The sequence below is a fragment of the Colletes latitarsis genome, chromosome 3 (assembly GCF_051014445.1).
Source record: "Colletes latitarsis isolate SP2378_abdomen chromosome 3, iyColLati1, whole genome shotgun sequence".
Lineage (NCBI taxonomy): Eukaryota > Metazoa > Arthropoda > Insecta > Hymenoptera > Colletidae > Colletes > Colletes latitarsis.
In genome coordinates this window covers 43,303,003-43,322,385 of record NC_135136.1, presented here as the reverse complement: position 1 = coordinate 43,322,385, position 19,383 = coordinate 43,303,003, and the positions used below count along the sequence as shown (strand labels likewise).

The 19,383-nt window shown below is 37.3% G+C and overlaps 2 protein-coding genes and 1 long non-coding RNA gene across 10 annotated transcripts in view; 2 read left to right on the top strand and 1 right to left on the bottom strand.

The window, feature by feature from the left end:
* Positions 1-152: 152 nt before the first annotated feature.
* LOC143340510 (uncharacterized) lies at positions 153-10,767 on the top strand. Of its 3 annotated transcripts, none has more exons than XR_013079454.1 (3): positions 153-6,904; positions 7,628-10,399; positions 10,465-10,767. XR_013079454.1 is itself a non-coding variant. In XM_076762564.1 (3 exons), exons 1-3 carry the CDS (start codon positions 926-928, stop codon positions 7,901-7,903), a joined length of 5,859 nt encoding a protein of 1,952 aa, XP_076618679.1. In that variant the 5' UTR covers positions 154-925; the 3' UTR covers positions 7,904-9,371. The 3 variants fall into 3 exon arrangements, 2 of the variants coding, with proteins under 2 accessions (XP_076618678.1, XP_076618679.1); XM_076762564.1 differs by lacking the exon at positions 10,465-10,767 and having other exon boundaries at positions 154-2,070; positions 2,467-6,904; positions 7,628-9,371; XM_076762563.1 differs by having other exon boundaries at positions 7,628-10,767.
* Positions 10,768-11,540: 773 nt separating this feature from the next.
* Positions 11,541-19,383, bottom strand: part of LOC143340512 (high-affinity choline transporter 1) — a 17,467-nt gene continuing 9,624 nt past the window's right edge. For 4 of the 5 annotated variants that reach the window (XM_076762569.1, XM_076762568.1, XM_076762565.1 and 1 more), the window contains 7 exons: positions 19,154-19,260; positions 18,975-19,078; positions 18,736-18,866; positions 18,379-18,656; positions 17,592-18,236; positions 16,874-17,069; positions 11,541-16,671 (listed from right to left, as the gene is read on the bottom strand). In XM_076762569.1, coding sequence (XP_076618684.1) covers positions 16,385-16,671; positions 16,874-17,069; positions 17,592-18,236; positions 18,379-18,656; positions 18,736-18,866; positions 18,975-19,078; positions 19,154-19,260 — 1,748 coding nt within the window. In that variant the 3' untranslated portion in view covers positions 11,541-16,384. Of the gene's footprint in view, positions 16,672-16,872; positions 17,070-17,591; positions 18,237-18,378; positions 18,657-18,735; positions 18,867-18,974; positions 19,079-19,153; positions 19,261-19,383 lie in introns of all 5 variants that reach the window. The other variant, XM_076762570.1, reaches the window with a different exon arrangement.
* The window catches only part of LOC143340517 (uncharacterized), a 3,004-nt gene continuing 992 nt past the window's right edge, over positions 17,372-19,383 (top strand). The window contains exons 1-4 of one of the 2 annotated variants that reach the window (XR_013079457.1): positions 17,372-17,460; positions 17,568-18,261; positions 18,329-18,455; positions 18,743-19,287. This is a non-coding gene — a long non-coding RNA (uncharacterized LOC143340517). Of the gene's footprint in view, positions 17,461-17,567; positions 18,266-18,328; positions 18,456-18,742; positions 19,288-19,383 lie in introns of both variants that reach the window. The other variant, XR_013079456.1, reaches the window with a different exon arrangement.

The window sequence follows — 19,383 nt, the reverse complement described above, 5'->3', positions numbered from 1 at the left end:
TCTTTTGAATTTTTCACTTATCAAAATGCATTAAATTAATGGATTACTGTCCTTCAATTTCATTTTTTTTTTACTCCTAAAGTCACACCGTGATAGTTTTTTCCTGCATTTTTTCTTTTTTTCCTGAAAATATCGGATTTCCACGTCTCGATCGATTCCCGCGCAATTTTATCGCGAGCAACGCGATGTGTGAATCATAATTTTCTTCTCCATGACCGCCAATTTATACGATCGAACTTTTTTCAAGAAATTTGGAAAGGGAAAAAGAATTTTTCAGGTATCTGGCTTTATTTCACAAACATCAAAAGTAGTATAAAAGGATTATCTTCAATGTCGTTGTAATAAGTACGTTAATCTATTGTGAAGTTAAAAGAAGCACCATCTAACGTTGCAATCGTACTACACTGAAAGTTGTTGAAAGTGTGTAAAGGAAAAGATGACGCATTTGATTATTTGTACGATATGAATTATACTTGCGTCAAGTTTAATGAAGTAATTCCGCCGATTGTACAAATTTGTATGAATACACAATTTTAAATATGTCATTGATGGCTAATTGATTCGTAATTCGTACGATTTTATATGTTACGAACTTGTGAAGAAATTATTCGTAACAATTGAGAATTAATGTAGTTATCAGTGAGAATACGTACGAAGTAATTTCTTTTCTGATGGATTGTGAACATTGTGACGAATAGTATTTTCATAATATCGTAAACTGAACTCAACAAAATTATTGTTTGACGATTAACGTTACTTAAACTGACTTCACGGTCATGTAAGTACGCCATTAAATTATTGTACAATGCACTTGTACATTTTCTTTAAACATTGTTACGCTTTAGTGGAACAGTATATATTTATAATTATTTTGAACGATTATGCAAATGCATGATATTTAACGACATGGTTATTTTAAACAAAAATGACAGATTCTATTGAAACAGCATTGTATATGAGTTCTGATGAAGAAATATTCGATACACGTTTTCTTGTTTGTGAATCTTCTAATAAGAATAAAGTAAGCATGACATTGTCACCAAAAAAGCAAAGATCCAACGGTACGAACATGTTTATAAATGCAGCAGAACATAGATCTTGCGTTCAAAGAAAAAGATCCAAGTTGATTGCAAGCAAGACTCATTTAACAAATAAAAACAGTATTGTAGATTCATTATACAAGTTATGTAAGCCAGTATCTATAAGACTTACAAAATTATCCAAGTCAGAAATAATGAGAGCCTGTAATTATAATTCACATTTGTCTAAAAAATGTTCAAGTGAAATACATAGTAAACATAAACATGAATGGAAGAAGAAAAAGATTGCCTTAAGAGCAAAAAGAAAAAGATTTTGCCGTAGTCAGATGTCAAATCCATGTGGCTCAAATAATAATGTTCAGGCTCAAATTGTAGCAGTTAATAAGAAACAGACATTTACTAGACATAAACGACATATGATAAATTTATTAAAAAGCATTAGACAACCACAGATAAGATTATATAAAATAGACAGAGTGATTGATAAAATAACAAAGTCACTTGCAAACACAATTTCAAATAAAGTATTCATTGCAAATGATCAGACACAACAGTTATCATTAAACGACAATAGGGGTATAAATCCTAGAAATGAGACAACCGGAAGTTCAATATTCGTGCAAACCAGTCATCAGATCCAGGACAATAGTAATAAAGTACACAAAATTAACAATAAGCAGACATTGAAACGTAAACCTGAGATTGTACATGATATAGATAATAATAGATGTAGCAATGGAAATATAAATAAGGACTTATTTAACATTGATCTAAGAAGAACAAAAAGATTCAAGTTAAATTCATTAAAGAAGAATTTGGACACTTTTGTATCCAGTGAAGAGCATGAATTGATTAGCAAATCACAGAAAAGTATCAACGAGTTGGAGATGGAATCGAACCAAAAAGAAAATGTTCCCAATGAATTAAATAACTTTTTAAGCAATCAAGCAAAGGACGTTTTGGAGGATACATTCCAAGAAAATATTCACAATGTTGCAGTTGAAAGAATGGAGGGAGGTTGTGTTTCCAGGTATGTGCCTTTAGAGATAGATTTTGTACATACCTCAGAAAATAATGTTTATCCAAAATTGCAAGAAAACAATACTGTAAATGAGGAAGTACCAATACTAGAAAGCAATGAAATCCAAAAACAAGACTATGAACTATGTACTTCAGACAAAGATTTAATACAAAAATACAAATTATTCACAGGCTTAAAGGTCTGTTTGATAAAATTTGATTTTCTGGAAACTTCGTTTAATAATAAATACTCAGTCACAGAAATTGAACAATTAATGAAAAAATATATTAAGTCTTTAGTCTTTAAGAATTCTAATGTTGTACATACAACTCAACAATCTTTATTGTTTGACTCGATCGAGTTTGAAGATTTTATCATTAAATCTGAAAAACCTGATGATTTTAGTGTAACCAAAAGTATTGCACCTGTACCAGTTAGTGCAAATAATTGTCAGAATGAAAGTGGCTCGGTCACTGAAGATTCAAATTTAAATAATAAGATGAGAGTACAGCAGGATAGAAGTTCAAAAAATCGAAGTGTTTCTAAAAATCATGAAAAATCCTGCAAAGATGTTTTTTCTAAAGAAGAATGTTCTACAACTGCATCGTCTTCTCCAGAAAATATTTCTACCAAAGGACCTAAATCTTCTACTCTGATTGAAGATGCTGTTAATACAACAACATCAGAAGGTGTATCTAATAAATATTCTTTTACAAAATCTGCTAGCGAGGTATTAAGTTCTTGGACAGAAAAATTACAGAACACATGGTCTCGCAATGATAAGTTTGAAAAATTACTTAGCAATGTTAGACTTTTAGAAAATAAAGATGTCAATAAACCTAAATTTGGCATTGCCAAAACTAGCGCTTTTAGAGATGATAGTTTTATTTCAGGAAATAAGATCTCTCGATCTACGTTGCATTTTAAAAGTACGAGTTTCGTGAATTACGAAATGAATCTAAACGAAAAAACTAATTCCACTAAAATTTTTCCAAGAAAGTGCAGGGAGTTTATAGACAAAGCAGATAGTAATAAAGACAATATATTTTCTGGTATGTATAAATGCATATTTTGCGATCAAAATTTTGAAAAGTATCCCGTTCTGCAACAACATCTATCCGAACATACACTAAAACAGAAAACCATTTCCGCTGAAAAACCAAAAGAAACAGAATTATTGCACTCTTCTAATGGAAAAATTACTCCGCAAGTGGTATCAGCGATTAGTAAAAATAAAAATAAGAAAAAGTCACAGTCGAAGGAGTCTCAAAAAAAGGTCACACAAATGAAAATCAGTTCGTTGAGGAAACTTAAATCTTCGAAGGACACGAACGAGTGCGAGGATACTATTTGTACTATTTGTACTATTTGTTTGCAGGAATTTCCATCAAGAGCTGCATTGGCAGCTCACATTTATACGCATACGGAAAGCGAACTGCAAGAAGCGTATAAAGTTGAAAAAGAAAAACTGGAAAAATTACAAGAAAAGCTAGAGGAAAAAAGACAGCTTATAGAAATAACAAAATCTAATATTAGAGAATCAGCTATCGCGAAAGAGAAGAAAACTAGAAACAACGCAAATGATAATATTAAAAAATGCTCAAAAATTGCAAACAAAAAGGATAAGAATTGTTCAGAATTGTCAGTTAAACATGCGCAAGATAGTTCGGTAACGGCACATTCAGAGAATAAAATTCTTGAGCCAGAAAAGCTAATTGATAAGGATGAAACGAGCGAACCGACCGTCTTAAATGAAAATGAATCGAGAACAGTTCAGACGTTCTCTCTGCAAAATAAGTCGGAGAAAGAGAAAACGAATAAAGTGGCTAATGTTAAGAAAAAATTCACAGTATGCCAATGTCACAACAAATCAGAAGTTAGTTTAAGTTATTTGCAGATTGAAGTAATTCTTCTTTGTCATGTTTGCAGAGTATTATTTCGAACACTGGAGTGTTTTGAGACTCATTATCGTCTTCCCGAATACGCAGCTTGCAATCAGAATTGTTTGGACAGTGGTCGATCTCCAAACCTATTCTGCGCTAGTTGCGGTATGTCGTGTAGTTCAGCCGAAGACGTGCGTAATCACCTAGAAACACATTTTCGTTTTAAGCAAAATTGCACGATGGACTTTCGATGCAACATTTGTAAAGTTATGTTCATCGGAGTTGGATCGCTTTTTTATACTCATTGGTCAAAACATGCAAAGGATCCATTTTGGATAGCTAACGAACAATCGTTTCCAAAAACTTCGGTGATACATTTGAAATCAAAGAAAGATACGTTCATTCAAGTGGCAGAAAACATCTGTTGTAAATGTAGGTTGCCCTTTATTACTGAAAGTGATTTAAAGAAACATGAACTGATATGCAAGATACTTAACTCAATTACGAATACATGTACTGTACAGAAGCAACCAATAATACGCTTGATTTGTAGTTTATGCGGTGGTATTTATTTTGATAAGATAGAATTATATAAACACATGAGAACCAAACACAAGTTTGGTTTTACGCCTCAATTCATATGTCTGACTGTCGCGATGTCAAAGAAAATATACATTTGCAGTATTTGTATGGAAGCAAGCAACAATATGAATAATTTCGAAGAACATTGGATTGTACATAATACGAATCACCCATACTTCCTTTGTACGTATTGCGAAACGAATTTTAATACTTTGGACTCTTACCTAGAACACGCCAAAGGACATGAATCCAAAATGAAAGAAGACATGCTCTCCTGTAGAATAAATTACCGGAAATGCGAATTTATTTGCGAACCGTGTATTATTGGTTTCGGGTCTAAAAAAAGCTTAACCGATCACCAGCACGCTCATAAAGTACCGCATCGGTCAATGAAACCTATGAATAACGAGATATTAAATCAGACAAGTTCTGCATCGACTCCAGAAACAAACAGTGTTTCTAATGTTGCTGAATTAAAGACATCGATTATTGAAAAGAAAGAAGAGAAATCTAAGGAGAAGGAAGTAAACGTAGATGATGAAACAATAGAAAACAACGCGCAAAAATGTTCAACGAAATCCAGCAGAGATATCGACAAGGAAAAATTAGTTAATATATTAGAAGGAAACGAAGAGGATTCTGAAAATGAACTAATAATAGACTTGACGGACAATTTAACAGAAGTTTGTGACGAATCAACGAGGAAAGACAAAACGAAAGAAAAACAAATTGCGTCTACTCCTGCATTAAACGTATTATCCGATCCGCGAACTTGTATGATTTCTGAAAATACCGAAGTTGGTGCATTTGTTAAAAATACACTAAAGCAGAAACCTTCGCAGAACGTTGTAACAACTTTAGCAGTCTCCGACCAAGTAACCCAGAGCTTAACAAACGTGACAGATGTTTTATCTTCCAAAGATACAGTAACTTTAACATCTTCTCAGAACATCACTTCGAATCAGGAAACATCCGAAAGTAATGCACAAGTAAACGATACTAATAATTTACAATCTATCACATCCGTGAACAAGGATAGTTCGTCAACGACGGATGCCTCCTTAAAACCAAAGCAAGGTCTTTTACGCGTGAAAACTATCGCGGAACTTACAGAGGACACAAATTCTGTATATTCGTGTTACTCTTGTAATTGTTCTTTTAAATGTTCCGACGACATTATGCAACATTTGATCATGCACGCAACCCAAAGTCAACAAATGGAACAACAGAAAGTTAGAAAAAGCAATCCAATTCCTTTGCAAATAATAAACGAACCAGGCGGAACCAGTAACATGGTTAAAATTGCATGCGGCAATGCGATGTCGCAAAGAACGATAAATCAAGTTCATCAGGACGTTTCCGTTGTGTCATCGGCACATCAAAATCGTCCAGTTTATCAAATACCAGTAACCAGCACCCTAGAATCTACAAAATCTCACAACGCATCAATAATCGAGAATCAACAGTTACAATTGCAATCAAACACGAATCGAAAGGAATATTCGCTTTCTTCTGCGCAAACTTTGCCACCGGCGTATCATAAAAACTTACCACCTTGTAACATTGTCCAAAGAATGGTCCTACCGCGGCCTTCGATTCAGAAGAAAGGAGTTACTATAAGAGCAGTAACACGAATACCGCCTTCGGCAACTTGTTCGGACATTCAATATCAAAACAGTCAGAAGCATCAAGAAGCATCCAGAAGCAAAACTGATTTAAATCCGACTCCCTTGGTATTGCCACAGATGCAAGCAGTGTCTATGATTACTTCAAATAATAGTAAATACCAAAATAAATGCCAAGTCCGTCCTCAATACAATGCAAACAATTTAACGAGAGTGTTTGTACACAAATCTCATACACAATTTCCTCACAAAGAACAACAAATGATGAATGAAGCGGTAGGAAGTAAAAGCTATGTTGGCAATCCGGTAACAACGAACAAAGTTAATTTCACGAGTAACGACCAAACCTTAAAACAAGGTCTACTGCAGCCTACTCTGAATCAGTCAAGAACAAATAAACTCAACACAACAGTTTTACATGATAATCGTAACTTTGCTACAAACGATCCGAATAACTACAATCAAATGCCTATACAAAGCCAACAAATGGGACTTGATCGATCGGTAGTGAAAAATACTACCACTTCTCATCAATATAAAAATTCCACACCTGGTGGAGTGTTGATAGTTCAAACTGCACCTTCTATATCAAATATATCAACAATCAATGTATTGCAGCAACAAGGACAACAACAACAACAACAACAGCAGCAACAACACCACCACCAACAACAACAACAACAACAAACATATCAACCATTGGTTTATAATGATTCTGTAGTAACTATGGATCCATTCATGCAACAATCACAGGTATATTGGATGATGCAAACCAGTGTTTCTCAAACTTTATCTTACTGTATACAGACCTCCAACTTAGAAAACTACTATTGGCAACTTAACTAGGAATGTGTAGAAATGGAAATATTATCGTGCTTTAGGTGCAAAGATCATCTTATGTTTAACGCGGATCTGGAAATAAGACTTGCACCAGGAACGGGTGATATCTCTTAAATCTAAGTTTGACGTAATTGGCTTATTTCGATTCAATGAACCTAGTAATAAATATAGTTGAGGTAGTATGTACATGTACCCCGTCTGACGGGCGGAAAGGAAAAGGTATGAATATCCACTAGGCATCTATATAGTCTTGTGTGCGGTATCGATATGTTTCCTTGTTAGATTTAAAATCGTTCCAAACACGTCATCAATGAACGCAGGACACGACAGTTAAAAATTAAACAAAGTCGACCCAACAATAATGGGTTTTACAATCGGAAAATATATGGATTCTCGCCAAAAAGGCAAAATAGGGATAGGGACGTCGCTCCGGATTCAAAGTTTATATACTTGTTTCGCATTGAACGAGTTAATAAGAATAAAATATTACAAGAAGCAGCGTTTTATTATATTATATGTCAGTTTTTTTCAGTTTTATAAGAGTGAATTTCAGTTTGAGAAACATTGGTGTAAGCAATTGCACTTAATCAAATTACTCGTTTCATTTAACATTGATATATTATTCTGTATTTACAGAGCGTAATTAATTATACTGGATCAAACAATTACCAGATGGTATCCAATCGGTATGTGACTCCAACTGATGAAAGCATTGTAATCTATGACGCTAGGGAACAACTTCCAAGGCAGTTAATTTGTTCTTATTGCCCTACACCTGTTTCTTTTGTTTCCAAAGAATTGTTTAATCTACATATAAATCAATACCATAAAATTGTATGCGATATTTGTGGTGTGACTTTGTATAGTTTCAACGAACTGAATATTCATAGATCTGAACATCAGTTTATGTAAGAGACGCATAGATTGTAGAGTACAGAAACAGATTGCGATAGAACCGATATACAGTGCTTCCACGTTAAATGTGCGTTACTCGGGACCGAAGAGGTATATTTGTCGGAAAGGGGCAACGTTCTTCGTGTTTTGCTGCTCATGCTGCGGGGCTGAATCCAAAAAGAGATTATTGTTAGGAATCTTATTTTTATCTGTTTTTATTGGAGCTCGTAATGTGAAAACTTTGTCTGTAAAATGTTCCATAACTTATGTTTTAAATAGAACTTGTTTAAAAATTTCAGACTTTTCGAACTCTGTTATTGCGCAGACGCGAACGAGGGTAGTTGAACGATAGAGGAAGGAGCAGCGCGTGGCGCATTAGTCCGACAGCTCTGCAGCGGTAAGCTTGTATCAATGAGGTGTGCGAGGTGTGCGTGAAAATGGTTCAGGCTCGTCCTATTTTAAGGTAAATAAAGAATTATTGCTAATCGCCTTATACGTAAATACAATGCAAATTCCGAAGCCTTGCGAGGAATTGAAAATTTACCATACTTTCATAACCGCGGCACTTTGGTCCCGAGTTTCGTTCAATTGTTCAATCGTTGCTGTACGGTCGTACCCTGATTTACATTTTCGCGGCTTAGTAGCGACACGCTAGACATTTGTTCGAATAATCAGATTCTTATTCACGTGCTTAATTGTATATATATTTAACTATAAATTTAACTATACGCTAAATTTTAGCTCCCTAGTCGTTTTTACTAACGAATGGAAAACCTGTTTACCTCCTGTGAAATGTTTATCTCGACTTGAGTTAGCTATTCTGGAACTATTTAGTACGTAAATTCGGGGTATGACTGTATTTGAAAAGAAGAAACGTCTCGAATTGGTATGTTTTAAAGGAAATTGCTCTGCCCATTAAATACGGTTCTCGTCTCCAACCGAACGCGATTCAGAAAGTTAACTTTAATATTAACGTATTCATGTATGAACATAGTTACGTATTTATAAGCGCCATATACACGAATAATGTAGTTTATGTAGTTATTTGGAGAGAATCTTGACTATACGGGCTGTAAATACTCGAATAGCTGAATCTAAAGTAACTAAGTGTGATATTGTTTATAGATTCAGCTCTTTAAGTATTTGTATGTATTTATAAAATACCTTGTATATCCTGCTATGTTTCTACGCAAGAAAACCACGATAAAAATTTGTATAAACTTGTGGCCTATTTGACTTTGTTTTCAAGTTATTCATTGAAACTCGTATTTTAATTCTTTAAATGCTTCCTGCGAACATTAGAGTACTAGGTGATAGATTATTGAAACATGTTGTGTGTGAAAATGGGAAGTTTGTCTCGTGAACGAATGGCAGATATGGGCTTATTATTGTATACATCACCTTGGCAAACAGAGGATAAAACAGCCACTGGTAGGACGTCTTCAGGCTTTTGTTTAGATGCAAGGTGGTCATTGAAAACCCATTGTGAAGGTAAATAGATACAATGTGTTCAAGAAGAAACTAGCTATAACTTCAAAATCGAGTCAAATAGAACATGTGTTTACATAAACTTTTGTTACTCTTTTTTTCGTGTAGAATCCATTTCTGAAGCGGGTCCCGCGTGTTACGATATACATATTGAATGAAGTGTGTTTTGCATACGTATGATGCGCGTGTGTGATTATCGTATATCATAGTTTTATTTACGTAAAATTATATTACGAATTAAGTAATATAATAAGTAACGTATGCAGTAATTTTTGTACATATTTAGGAAGAAAAAATCACACGATCTTGGTGGTCTCTCTGTTTATTTAATCGTCGATTCCCTTTTATTGTTTCTATTTTAAGATAATTTTAGTTTCGCAAAGAGTAATTTCTTGAATTCGTTTGAAACGTTTTCTTGAATTTATGAAAGCCATTGGTATTGTCTATGTTTGTTTTAAAACATACTTAATGAGTAAACGAACAATAAATAGGACGTGTAAATAGCATGCGTTAACCGAAAACGAAGTACTGTTGCGTAATATCTGCGATGGATATTTTTGTATTATACTAAAGTGTTCGTATAATTGTTATCGGGTTCACTCATTAACTTGTATCTGTCAGCATTCGATAGGCTGCCTTGCGCGATCAAACCATTCAAAGAATTTCGCAACAGACTACGACGCTCAAAAGTATTTCTGCTACGATTTTATACAAACCGTGTGTCTATTGTTTATCTTCCCATCTTAATTATAAGTAATAATTATTTGCATTATCTTATATGCGATTTTAGAATCTTTCAGAATTCAATTAACACGTTAAACGTCGTACTGGTCCGTAGGAATCGACCGTATTAAAGTTTAAAAAATAATACAATTCATATACAGGTTTTTCACCCCAAATTACCTTTTTACGAATCAAGTATTCGAATCGCTAGTATTTTATCTTAATTTTATATTATGTTTTGTGTAAGTATTACTACATACATGAAATACAATTTTTATTAAGAATAATAATAATTTTACATCAGTTTTTATATTAGGATAGTTTAAAGAAATAAATTTTTGTAGAAAAATTTGGGTTGATCTAGAGAGAAAAACCTGTACTATTAACAAATATGTTAACACTTTATACATTGATTTTATTGAAACATTTTCTGAACTCCCCACATGCTTAAGTGGAATGTGTAACAAAATTATCTCGGTGTTTTACGTGTCAGTAATCGTTTAATTAGCTAAACCGATGTTTCTGAAAGTATCCTATATGCAGAGCTCTGGGACTTTGCAAGATTAAATGTTTCCTTTATATACTGAATTATATAAATGAATAAATATTTATCAACAACATTTCTCTGCGTTTTTTAGTCTTAAGTGGAGGCGGGTCGAAACGTAATATTTAATTTCACGAAATCCGAATCCGAAACTCTGTATCTAAACAGATACTTTTTCCTTGTGTTCCTAAAAGCTATCAATAGCTTTTCATTGAAACGTTGATATTTTGAAATCTGAAAGGGTTAATAGAACGTAGAATATTACTTTCTTCTTCTTCTTTATTTATTGCTTAGCCATTATCGACGATAATGGAGACAGGGAAAAAACAACTTTTCCCTTAATTTTCATATAATAAATCGGCAATTAAAAAATTCAGCCGCCAGGTTTTATTCGTAATGAAACGAAATGCCAATAACAATAAATATTTATGATATACGTGTATGCTTGTCTCTTTTATTCGGCACTTTGAGCGTTTTACCTTTTTGTTTTTTATTTTTTTTTTTTTTTTTTTTTACAGTGATTGCCGTCTCAATCTTCGTAATCGATAAGAAATACATTCAATAATCGCGACGATCGTTACGAGCAACGAGAAGAAATGGACTTTATTAAGATTAGACGTCGTTCTTTCCGGTATATTCGTTGCTCGTAATGGTCGCGCGAAAGGGACGAAATGTTTTTGACTCGTATTATCAAAAACATCAATTAGAATTTCACACAACGCTTGCGTTATCAGACAAATCGATTGTTTACGACGTCGTAGAAAATTGCTACAGAAAAATCGCGCGATTCAAACTGCTCGATCGCGTGACTTTCTAGGTACCCAACGTATAAAACCCGAACGACGACGCGAAATATTCGATTTTGTCCATAATGCGTGTTAGCGTTTCAAGCCCTATATTGTTAGAATAATAGGACGTTAAGGGCTAGACGATTGTTAGAAAAATTAAAAACTTGTAAGTTCTCTATGCGACTCGCGGAACACCTGATCCAAATTAAATCGTAAACTCTTTGTGAACGGATATCGGGACCATTAGTTTTGGTCGAAACAGTTATGAAAAAGTTGTGTTTTTGATAGTCGTTGACATTTAAGAAAATATCGACGATAATATTTTGTACATTGATACGAAGAATCGTTAAAAAGAGAGAGTAAAACCTCTAGGTACTATGGATCGTATGGACCCACGGTTAAATATTTTTCGTCTACCATCGTAAACGTGTACGCCCCTATATTTTTCGACGTTTCTTTCGGATCACCCTGTATAGAATAACGTCGTCTCCAAAGAGTGAACAGCAGAGGAGAACGAACGAATTCGTGTAAAAATGAAAATACAGTCTCCCAATGAAACGGACGAGAGTGATTACGATACGTTCTAGTATTGGATAATTCTAAGTCTGCAATTATCAATTATAATTATTAGCGACTAGACGTGATCTTTTCGGGTGCTTATAACAGCTTAGGGCTTCAAGTGTTGAACTTTACGCATACTGTACAATCAATGGCGGATCTAGAAGAGCTCAAACGAAGAGGGGATACAAAACAGATTTCGCGGATTTGAATTTCCCATCTTTAGAAATTAGAAATAAAAATATATGAAAGTTTTCCCTATTTTAAATATATAAAAGTATATCCCTATTTTTTTTTTTTTATGAATAGAAAGGGGCTAAAACTCTTACGACCTCCCCCTTGCATCCGCCATTGCGTACAACCCCGTGTGAGCGAACGAACAACGCACTTGTAAATGATTTTTATAGTTGCAAATGAATGGCGGACGTAAAATATTCGCCAGGAAACGAATCTTTGTTCTTATTCAACGAATGGATCAATTTACTGTAAAAAAAAAAATTTGTTACGGTTTTAATCATATTCCTGACAATGCGGATAGCTTTTAGGAACATAAGGAAAAATTAAGCGTTCAGATTTATCGTTACCGTGCGCCTGGAAATCGAAATTTATTTCTTTCGTTCGTTGCGTTGTTCGAACGAATATCGTAACGATAAGTATGTTTAACTATGCTCGTCGTGGGTTGTATTCGATTAATCTTATCCGTAATGAACGGTCCTTACGTTAAAGTAAGCCTACATAATCGCTCCGCGCATTCCTGTCGCGAATTTACGTATAATACATTTTTGTTTATCCTATAATTTGGCACGTGATTCACGTAACACAATTCACCATTGTGTCTTAACTCGAAGAACGAAAGTTTCTCGTACTTGTTACAAATGCAGTACGCGATACATGTACAAAGCTGTAACTTTATTGGAATTTATTTGCTTATAAACGAAAAGAAAGATGGCTACTCGTGATCGCGACTATGTATTCGCGCGAAAAAGAAAAGAATATGCCAATTGATCTACGGTCGAACGAAACTGTAAATTTTTAACTTTTAAATTATTTCTTTTACGTTTTAAATTAGGTTTGTACATTAACACTTTCATTCTACCATAAAAATTCAATCTTAACAGTTATTTTATATCCAATCGTTACTATATAGGGTGTTCGGCTACCCCTGAGAAAAGTTTTAATGAGAGATTCTAGAGGTCAAAATAAAACGAAAATCAAGGATACTAATTTGTTGATGGAGGCTTCGTTGAAAAGTTATTAACAATTAAATTCAAAAATTTCAAATTATTTTCGGTTGCAATATGTTTCTAGAGTCTTTCATTAAAAAATTAATATCTCAAAAGAATAGTCTTTGTTATAACTCGGAAAAAAAATCACGCTTGTAGATTAGTTCGTAAATGATGCATCGTATCTACGAAGATTCTTTCATATAAAATGTAAGAGTCGCAAAATACATAGTCCGAACAATGTACTATAATTAATCCTACCTTATCGGTTAAGTATCACTATGAAAGTCCGTAGCGGCCATTCACGAGGCTTGCCCTCCAGGAATCGATTGCTACGTTTCGAATCCTTTTCGTAAGTTTTAACAATACTGATATAGGTCTTCGACGTTTGTCTCGCGATTACAATTTTTTTTATAATTATGGTTCATACAAAAGTTGTGGAAAAATCGACGTCCTGGACGCGTGGAGTCGACCACCGATTGCGAAAAGATAAAGACACGGGGACTAAGAAAAATCGGGCACCTTTCGAATATCTACGTATAGTAGTGCCTCGCTTATTGCATCGATCCACGTTACGCATTCTTGCAACAGAATCGTCCTCATCGCTGTTTACATGTTGGACAAATTTTTCGTAAATTAGTGTTCGCTAACGGATTTCTCAAACTGAAATGATTTGATTGTAAATAGCGAGGCAGTACCGCAATTTTCTTTTTTTTTTACACTCCATAAAAAGAAAATTACACGATTCTTGATTATTCTCGAACAATTTTTTGTTCGTTCGTTGCGAATTATTACATTTTGTAATTGACATTTTTGTTTGTTGTTGGAAATTTTGCAAATATTTGTAATGGACATTGAATGCGTAAATTGTGGGGCACAGTAAACGATTGCTTTACCATCAATCCGTGTTGGTAAATCAACGGTTGATCGTGTTCTTTCGAGCTACGTTACCTTAAGAAAAATAGCACGATCGAGTCCGAACAAAATCAAGTGGCTGTTCAAGGTCATTAATACGCTATCCCCACTATACCGTCTGTTTGTCGGAAACATAATAAAATGAAAATCTAGATGTCCTCGAGCGACCAATCGACTGTGTCCCGACTCGTGGATCATGCGAACGACTGGATGCGTGGGCGTCCGTTTACTCTAAGAAAAATCTTTGTTTGGTGGTATTTGAGCCGACGGAGGTACTTTGCCGATTTTATTCTTTCTCGCTATCGTTACACCGATTAATTTAGAGACCTCCGTATATACGTAACTACGTTTACAGTAATCCTACAGACTAGACGTATTATCGGTGGAAAAATATCGTATTTTGTTGTCGGAATATCATAATTTAGCACGTAATACATTGGACGTTCTATATCCAGCAGCTTAACCCTTTTCTCGCGAGTACGAGAAACTAGGTTGAGCGACGGAAACCCTTGACCCTCCCTCTGACGCGTTTCCGGTCGGAAGAAATACTTCATTTCGTTCGAGTACTTTTCTTCGATGACAGACTTTAAAATCTTATGTATTATGTTTCAGAGTCTGGTGGGAAGCGGAACACACAACCGAAAGATTGCAGGAAACTCGAAATCTTTCTTCTGGCCGGAAACGAAACTAAAATGGCTTCGAGTAGCGAAGCTCATGCTGCCGCTTTTATTTCTCACAGCTAAACGTGTTATCAACTCCGTATATCTTCTCTCCCTTAAACTGGACATCAGAAGTGGTGTAGCGGCGTGCACCATCCTTAAACATTTTACACCATCTAATCACCTAAACTACCTCGTACATAATTACCTAGTGCTTATCGTGTCCTTTAACGGTATCGTTGACGCGTACACGACGAACTGGCCAAAGGTCCTCGATCTCTTTCGTGAATCGATCGTTCTATCTACACAGAGTCACGCAAAAACATGACGTCCGTTCGTGATTTGTACAAAAATTAATTACTTTCTGAATGGGTTATCGGGTCCGCGACGAATCAGTCTGAAGAAGATTGATCTAACCAGAAGAAAACAAAACGACGATCGAGGCTGTATCCTTTCTACCGTCGACGCCGCATCGAATCTCTGTTTTTAATCAGGTTACTTGACTCGAAGTAGGGAGAAATTGTTGGATACGAGATCAGGATTGGCAATTTTCAAGACAATTAATTTGGTAGAAGGATACAGTCTTGGTCTCTCTTCTACATATACAGTAGAGCGTATAGGATGCACAGTTATCGAGAACCTCGGTGTAAGGCTATTATTGCGACTCGACGATCACGTGCCTCGAAAACGCGATTTGTCACTTATCGTTAGATCGAAATTACATTGGCAGTTTTGTGTTTTAGAACGCGATGTTGGAAAGTGGATTCTTCTCTCGAAAGCACTCTGAAAAATGCAACGAATAAGGATGATCTGTGAATAAAAATTCCGTGCGAATGCGTTCGAAAACTTGGTAATCGTACGTGTAAAAAATCAAAATTGTCCACTTGTCCACATTTATCTAATACGACGGTTTGATTAACTTGACCGAGCAAATCAAGTATCGCGGTGGAAAATGGCAAGACTCGACAAACAAACGCTCGAAAAGTTATCGTTTGAAACGCGTTTGCCGACGCTGTATGTATGTATTACTTCACGATCACGCTAATGGCTACGAGTTTCCGATCATCCGCTAACTAGAATCTTACACTACCTTAATCGTAAGTTTATGCAAGTTTGCCGAAAGTTTTCAGGGACAAATGTCGACCATCTGTTTGCGGTTGCAACTAAAATTCACGTAATTGGACGGGCAAGTAACTGACACGGCAACTCGTATGGTTTCATGATTCCTTTGCGAGTCGTTCGCCAAATGCCTCCGCAAATTGCGTTTCAACAAGTTCCAGTCCCCCCAAATAATCTTTCCAATCCCCTCTAAATTTGTACACGTATCCTTAACAAGTGCTCGGAAAATGATTAATCCTTGCCCGTGGCCAAAATGGCGCCGCAAACAGAAAAGTTTCAACGATTCCTTCGCTCAGTGATTAGGGTTATCGTACCAAACATCTCTCGATAAAAAATCAAGTAAATCTAGTACGAGATAAAAAACGGGTAGTGGTAGAATTGTGCGATGGTTAAAATGTAATAAAAAAGGGTCGGAGTTGTAACTGATCAGGCGGGATTCGATTGTCCTCGGTTCATGGTCCTCGAACGTTGTCCTGTTGTTTTCAAAACCTGCTGACCGCTTCGTCGTCGGTCACGAAGTAGTTTGAATTCTTTACGGCCGAGCTGTACATACTGTACGTGGGGCTGCAAACGACCAACCCTGTCGTGCAACCGCCGAGCTCTTTCTCGTTGGTTACGGATCCGTGACGGGCGATCGTCGATGTCCTTCTGTCCTTCTTCGCCAGGGTCATGCGACAGTCCTCGGGACGTAGCGGCATCGAGGGGTAGGTTGGCTGCCTGGCCAATGTCGTCAGGGCTCGGTCTCCCGTGTCGTTGAAGCTGCGCAAACGTTTGAAAGCAAAATCGGAGAGAGTGTTCGTAGAGTCACTAACGAGGCAGGGAAACATAGGTTCTAATCAATCGACGGATTTTTTAGCAAAACAGGTGAACAGAATAGAATATGCTACCAAAGTGGGACCATCTGCTTTGGTATCGGCTTCTTCTTGGGCAAAACGTTTATTGACATAGCCAATTTGTATATTATAGATACCTGTGGTGCCTGACGATGCCTCTCTTTATTCTACAGTGTTCGTTTCCACCCTGACCCTCCAGCGCCGTTCCGTGGGTCTTGCAGGCTTCCACCCCCATGGGAACGGGGGACAGCGAGCCAGGCCCGTAGGAACCGCTGCTCTGTCTCCTGTCCAAAATGTGAACGAGCTCCACCGACGGTGTCGGCGAGAACGTGCCCTACGGACACGGTAATGGAACAAACGGGTTTCCCCGTTACCATGGAACTACGTCACCGTTTGCCGACAAACGAAATACAAGCGCGCAAAACGGTAACGAAAAATAGGCGGGAACAGTGTTGCCGAGGGCATCCTCTCTCAGCATCCACCGTGGGGACAGGAAGTTGACAAACTTAAAAGAAACAACGTTTACTCGCACAGTTTAATAAAACAACGGTACAAACAAAGGTAACAGGATGGATACAAAATCATAAAGAATCAAGATTTTTTGCATAAATAAAACTATTCATTGTACTGTTCTTAAAAGAAAATCCTGAAAGGAATACGTTTAAGCGACGTTCACGGCTAATCGAGGGCTACGGAATAGGATATCTTGTTCATTACAGTGTTCGGTAAATATTGTCTCGAATAACAAATAAAATTCGAGCCAGAGTCGCTAAGACGGTCCATCGTTCGAGGGTTGGAGAAGAATCATTCAGTTTGTTTTTAAATATTACAGACACGTCACGTCCGGCTCGCTCACCTGCAACGACGGTCTTCGCAGTGTCCCACCTTCCATACCAACCAACTTGACGCCCTTGACGTTTTTCTTTGCCCCGATGGTGGTCAGCATGCTGTCCGGGGCGTTTTGGAACTCGGCGTTGCTCCTCTCCACGATGCCGATCCTGTCGATTTCCCTGGTCTTCTCGACGCCCATCGGTATGTCGGTTGTCCTGGTGTAATGGGGGCCTGGAGTCAACGGGGCAGCCACCGTTGAGCTCAACGGAACGGCAGTCATGGCCACGTTGTTGCTCGTGGCGACGACTGGCCGATCGGTTGGCAACATCATGGAGCCACGCAGGTTTCGAACGCCGAGAATTTGTCCCCGGGCCATCTCGTTGCTCTGTAACTGTGTGTAGTGAGTGGGCGTGGGAATGGGTCTGATGCTCATGGGCCCAGGATGCATCGAGTTACGAAGGGTCTGCAAATGCTGGAGACTTTGGTTCGCCTTCTGAACGGCGGATCCAACGTTGTTCATCCTCGGCGTCTCTTTGTCGTAAGGATCGCCGCCTACGGTCCCGCTGTCGCCGCGATCGGTCATGTCTTCGACCGAGTTCGTGGTCGTACGGTCGTCCTCGTAGCTCCCGGGACCGACGCCGTCGCAGGAATCCATTCCCGAGGTCGATTTCTGAGGAACGATAATGCGCATCGCTGTACGTACGTACCAAAGAATCTTTTAAAAGTTCATAGTAACAATAACGTTTCGAAATTTTTATCCAGGTAACAATTTTGACCATCTCTGGCACGAGGTATCGTTAAAAATGGCTCACATTGACGGAAGAAGTTTCCATCAAAGCAGCACCCGAGCTGCTTTGCACGACCCCCGATTGGTCCTTGGATTTCCCGGGCGAGTAAACACTAAGGACGTCGCAGCATCGAGGAAAATAGCCCTTTCCGAGAAGATTTCTGGTAAAAAAACTGGTGATTAGCTGCGTGAACAGAGCCGCCAACATGGCGCCCGTGCGAAACGGAAATTTTTGTGTCTGAGTTTCCGTATCGTAGAACGGATACTCGATCAATGCTGGCACGCCTAAACCCCTTTCTCCTCCTGGAACAATCGAGTTATTAATTATCATCGATGTGTGTCAAGCTTGTCGAAATTAATTTAAAATGTTCGTTTTTCTTACCGCAAAGACGCAAGACAACGGCCACAAAGTATCCGGCGAGGCAGCCATAAGTGTCGACCAGAGAGGGCCAGTGGATCACCGTTAACAATTGTGGGAAGAGCACCACGTAAATAAGGTCGGAGCACAAATACCTGAAACGAATGAAATCCTCGTGTTAATTGGTGTTGTTGAATAATAATAGTTGGAAACTTGTAAGAACCACGACGATCATTGCGACGGATCGAAGCGGATTTACTCACGACAGATAATAAACGCTGTCCACCGTGAGCGCGATTGCGGTTGATAGACCCGTGAACACGATCACAGAGATCCTGAGTATCCAGCCCAGTTCCCGTTCGGTCGCCTGAAACGTAACGACCAGGAAAGAAGAATGATCTCGTTAGAGTTCTTTCTTTCAATGGATGTCCCTGGTACTCACCTTCGGTCTCAAACTGAGTCTGTAGACGTTCCTGGAAAACATAGAACTACTGGCCAATATACCCGAATCTGCTGACGACATCACCGCGGCAGAAATTGCTCCCAGACCTGACAATCGATCGCAAAATACAAAGGGTGATCAGGTTATTATTATTATTATTGTTATTATCGTTATAAATATACTAGTAAGAAGTTTAACGACATGCTTGCTAATCCCTGAAATATTTTTAA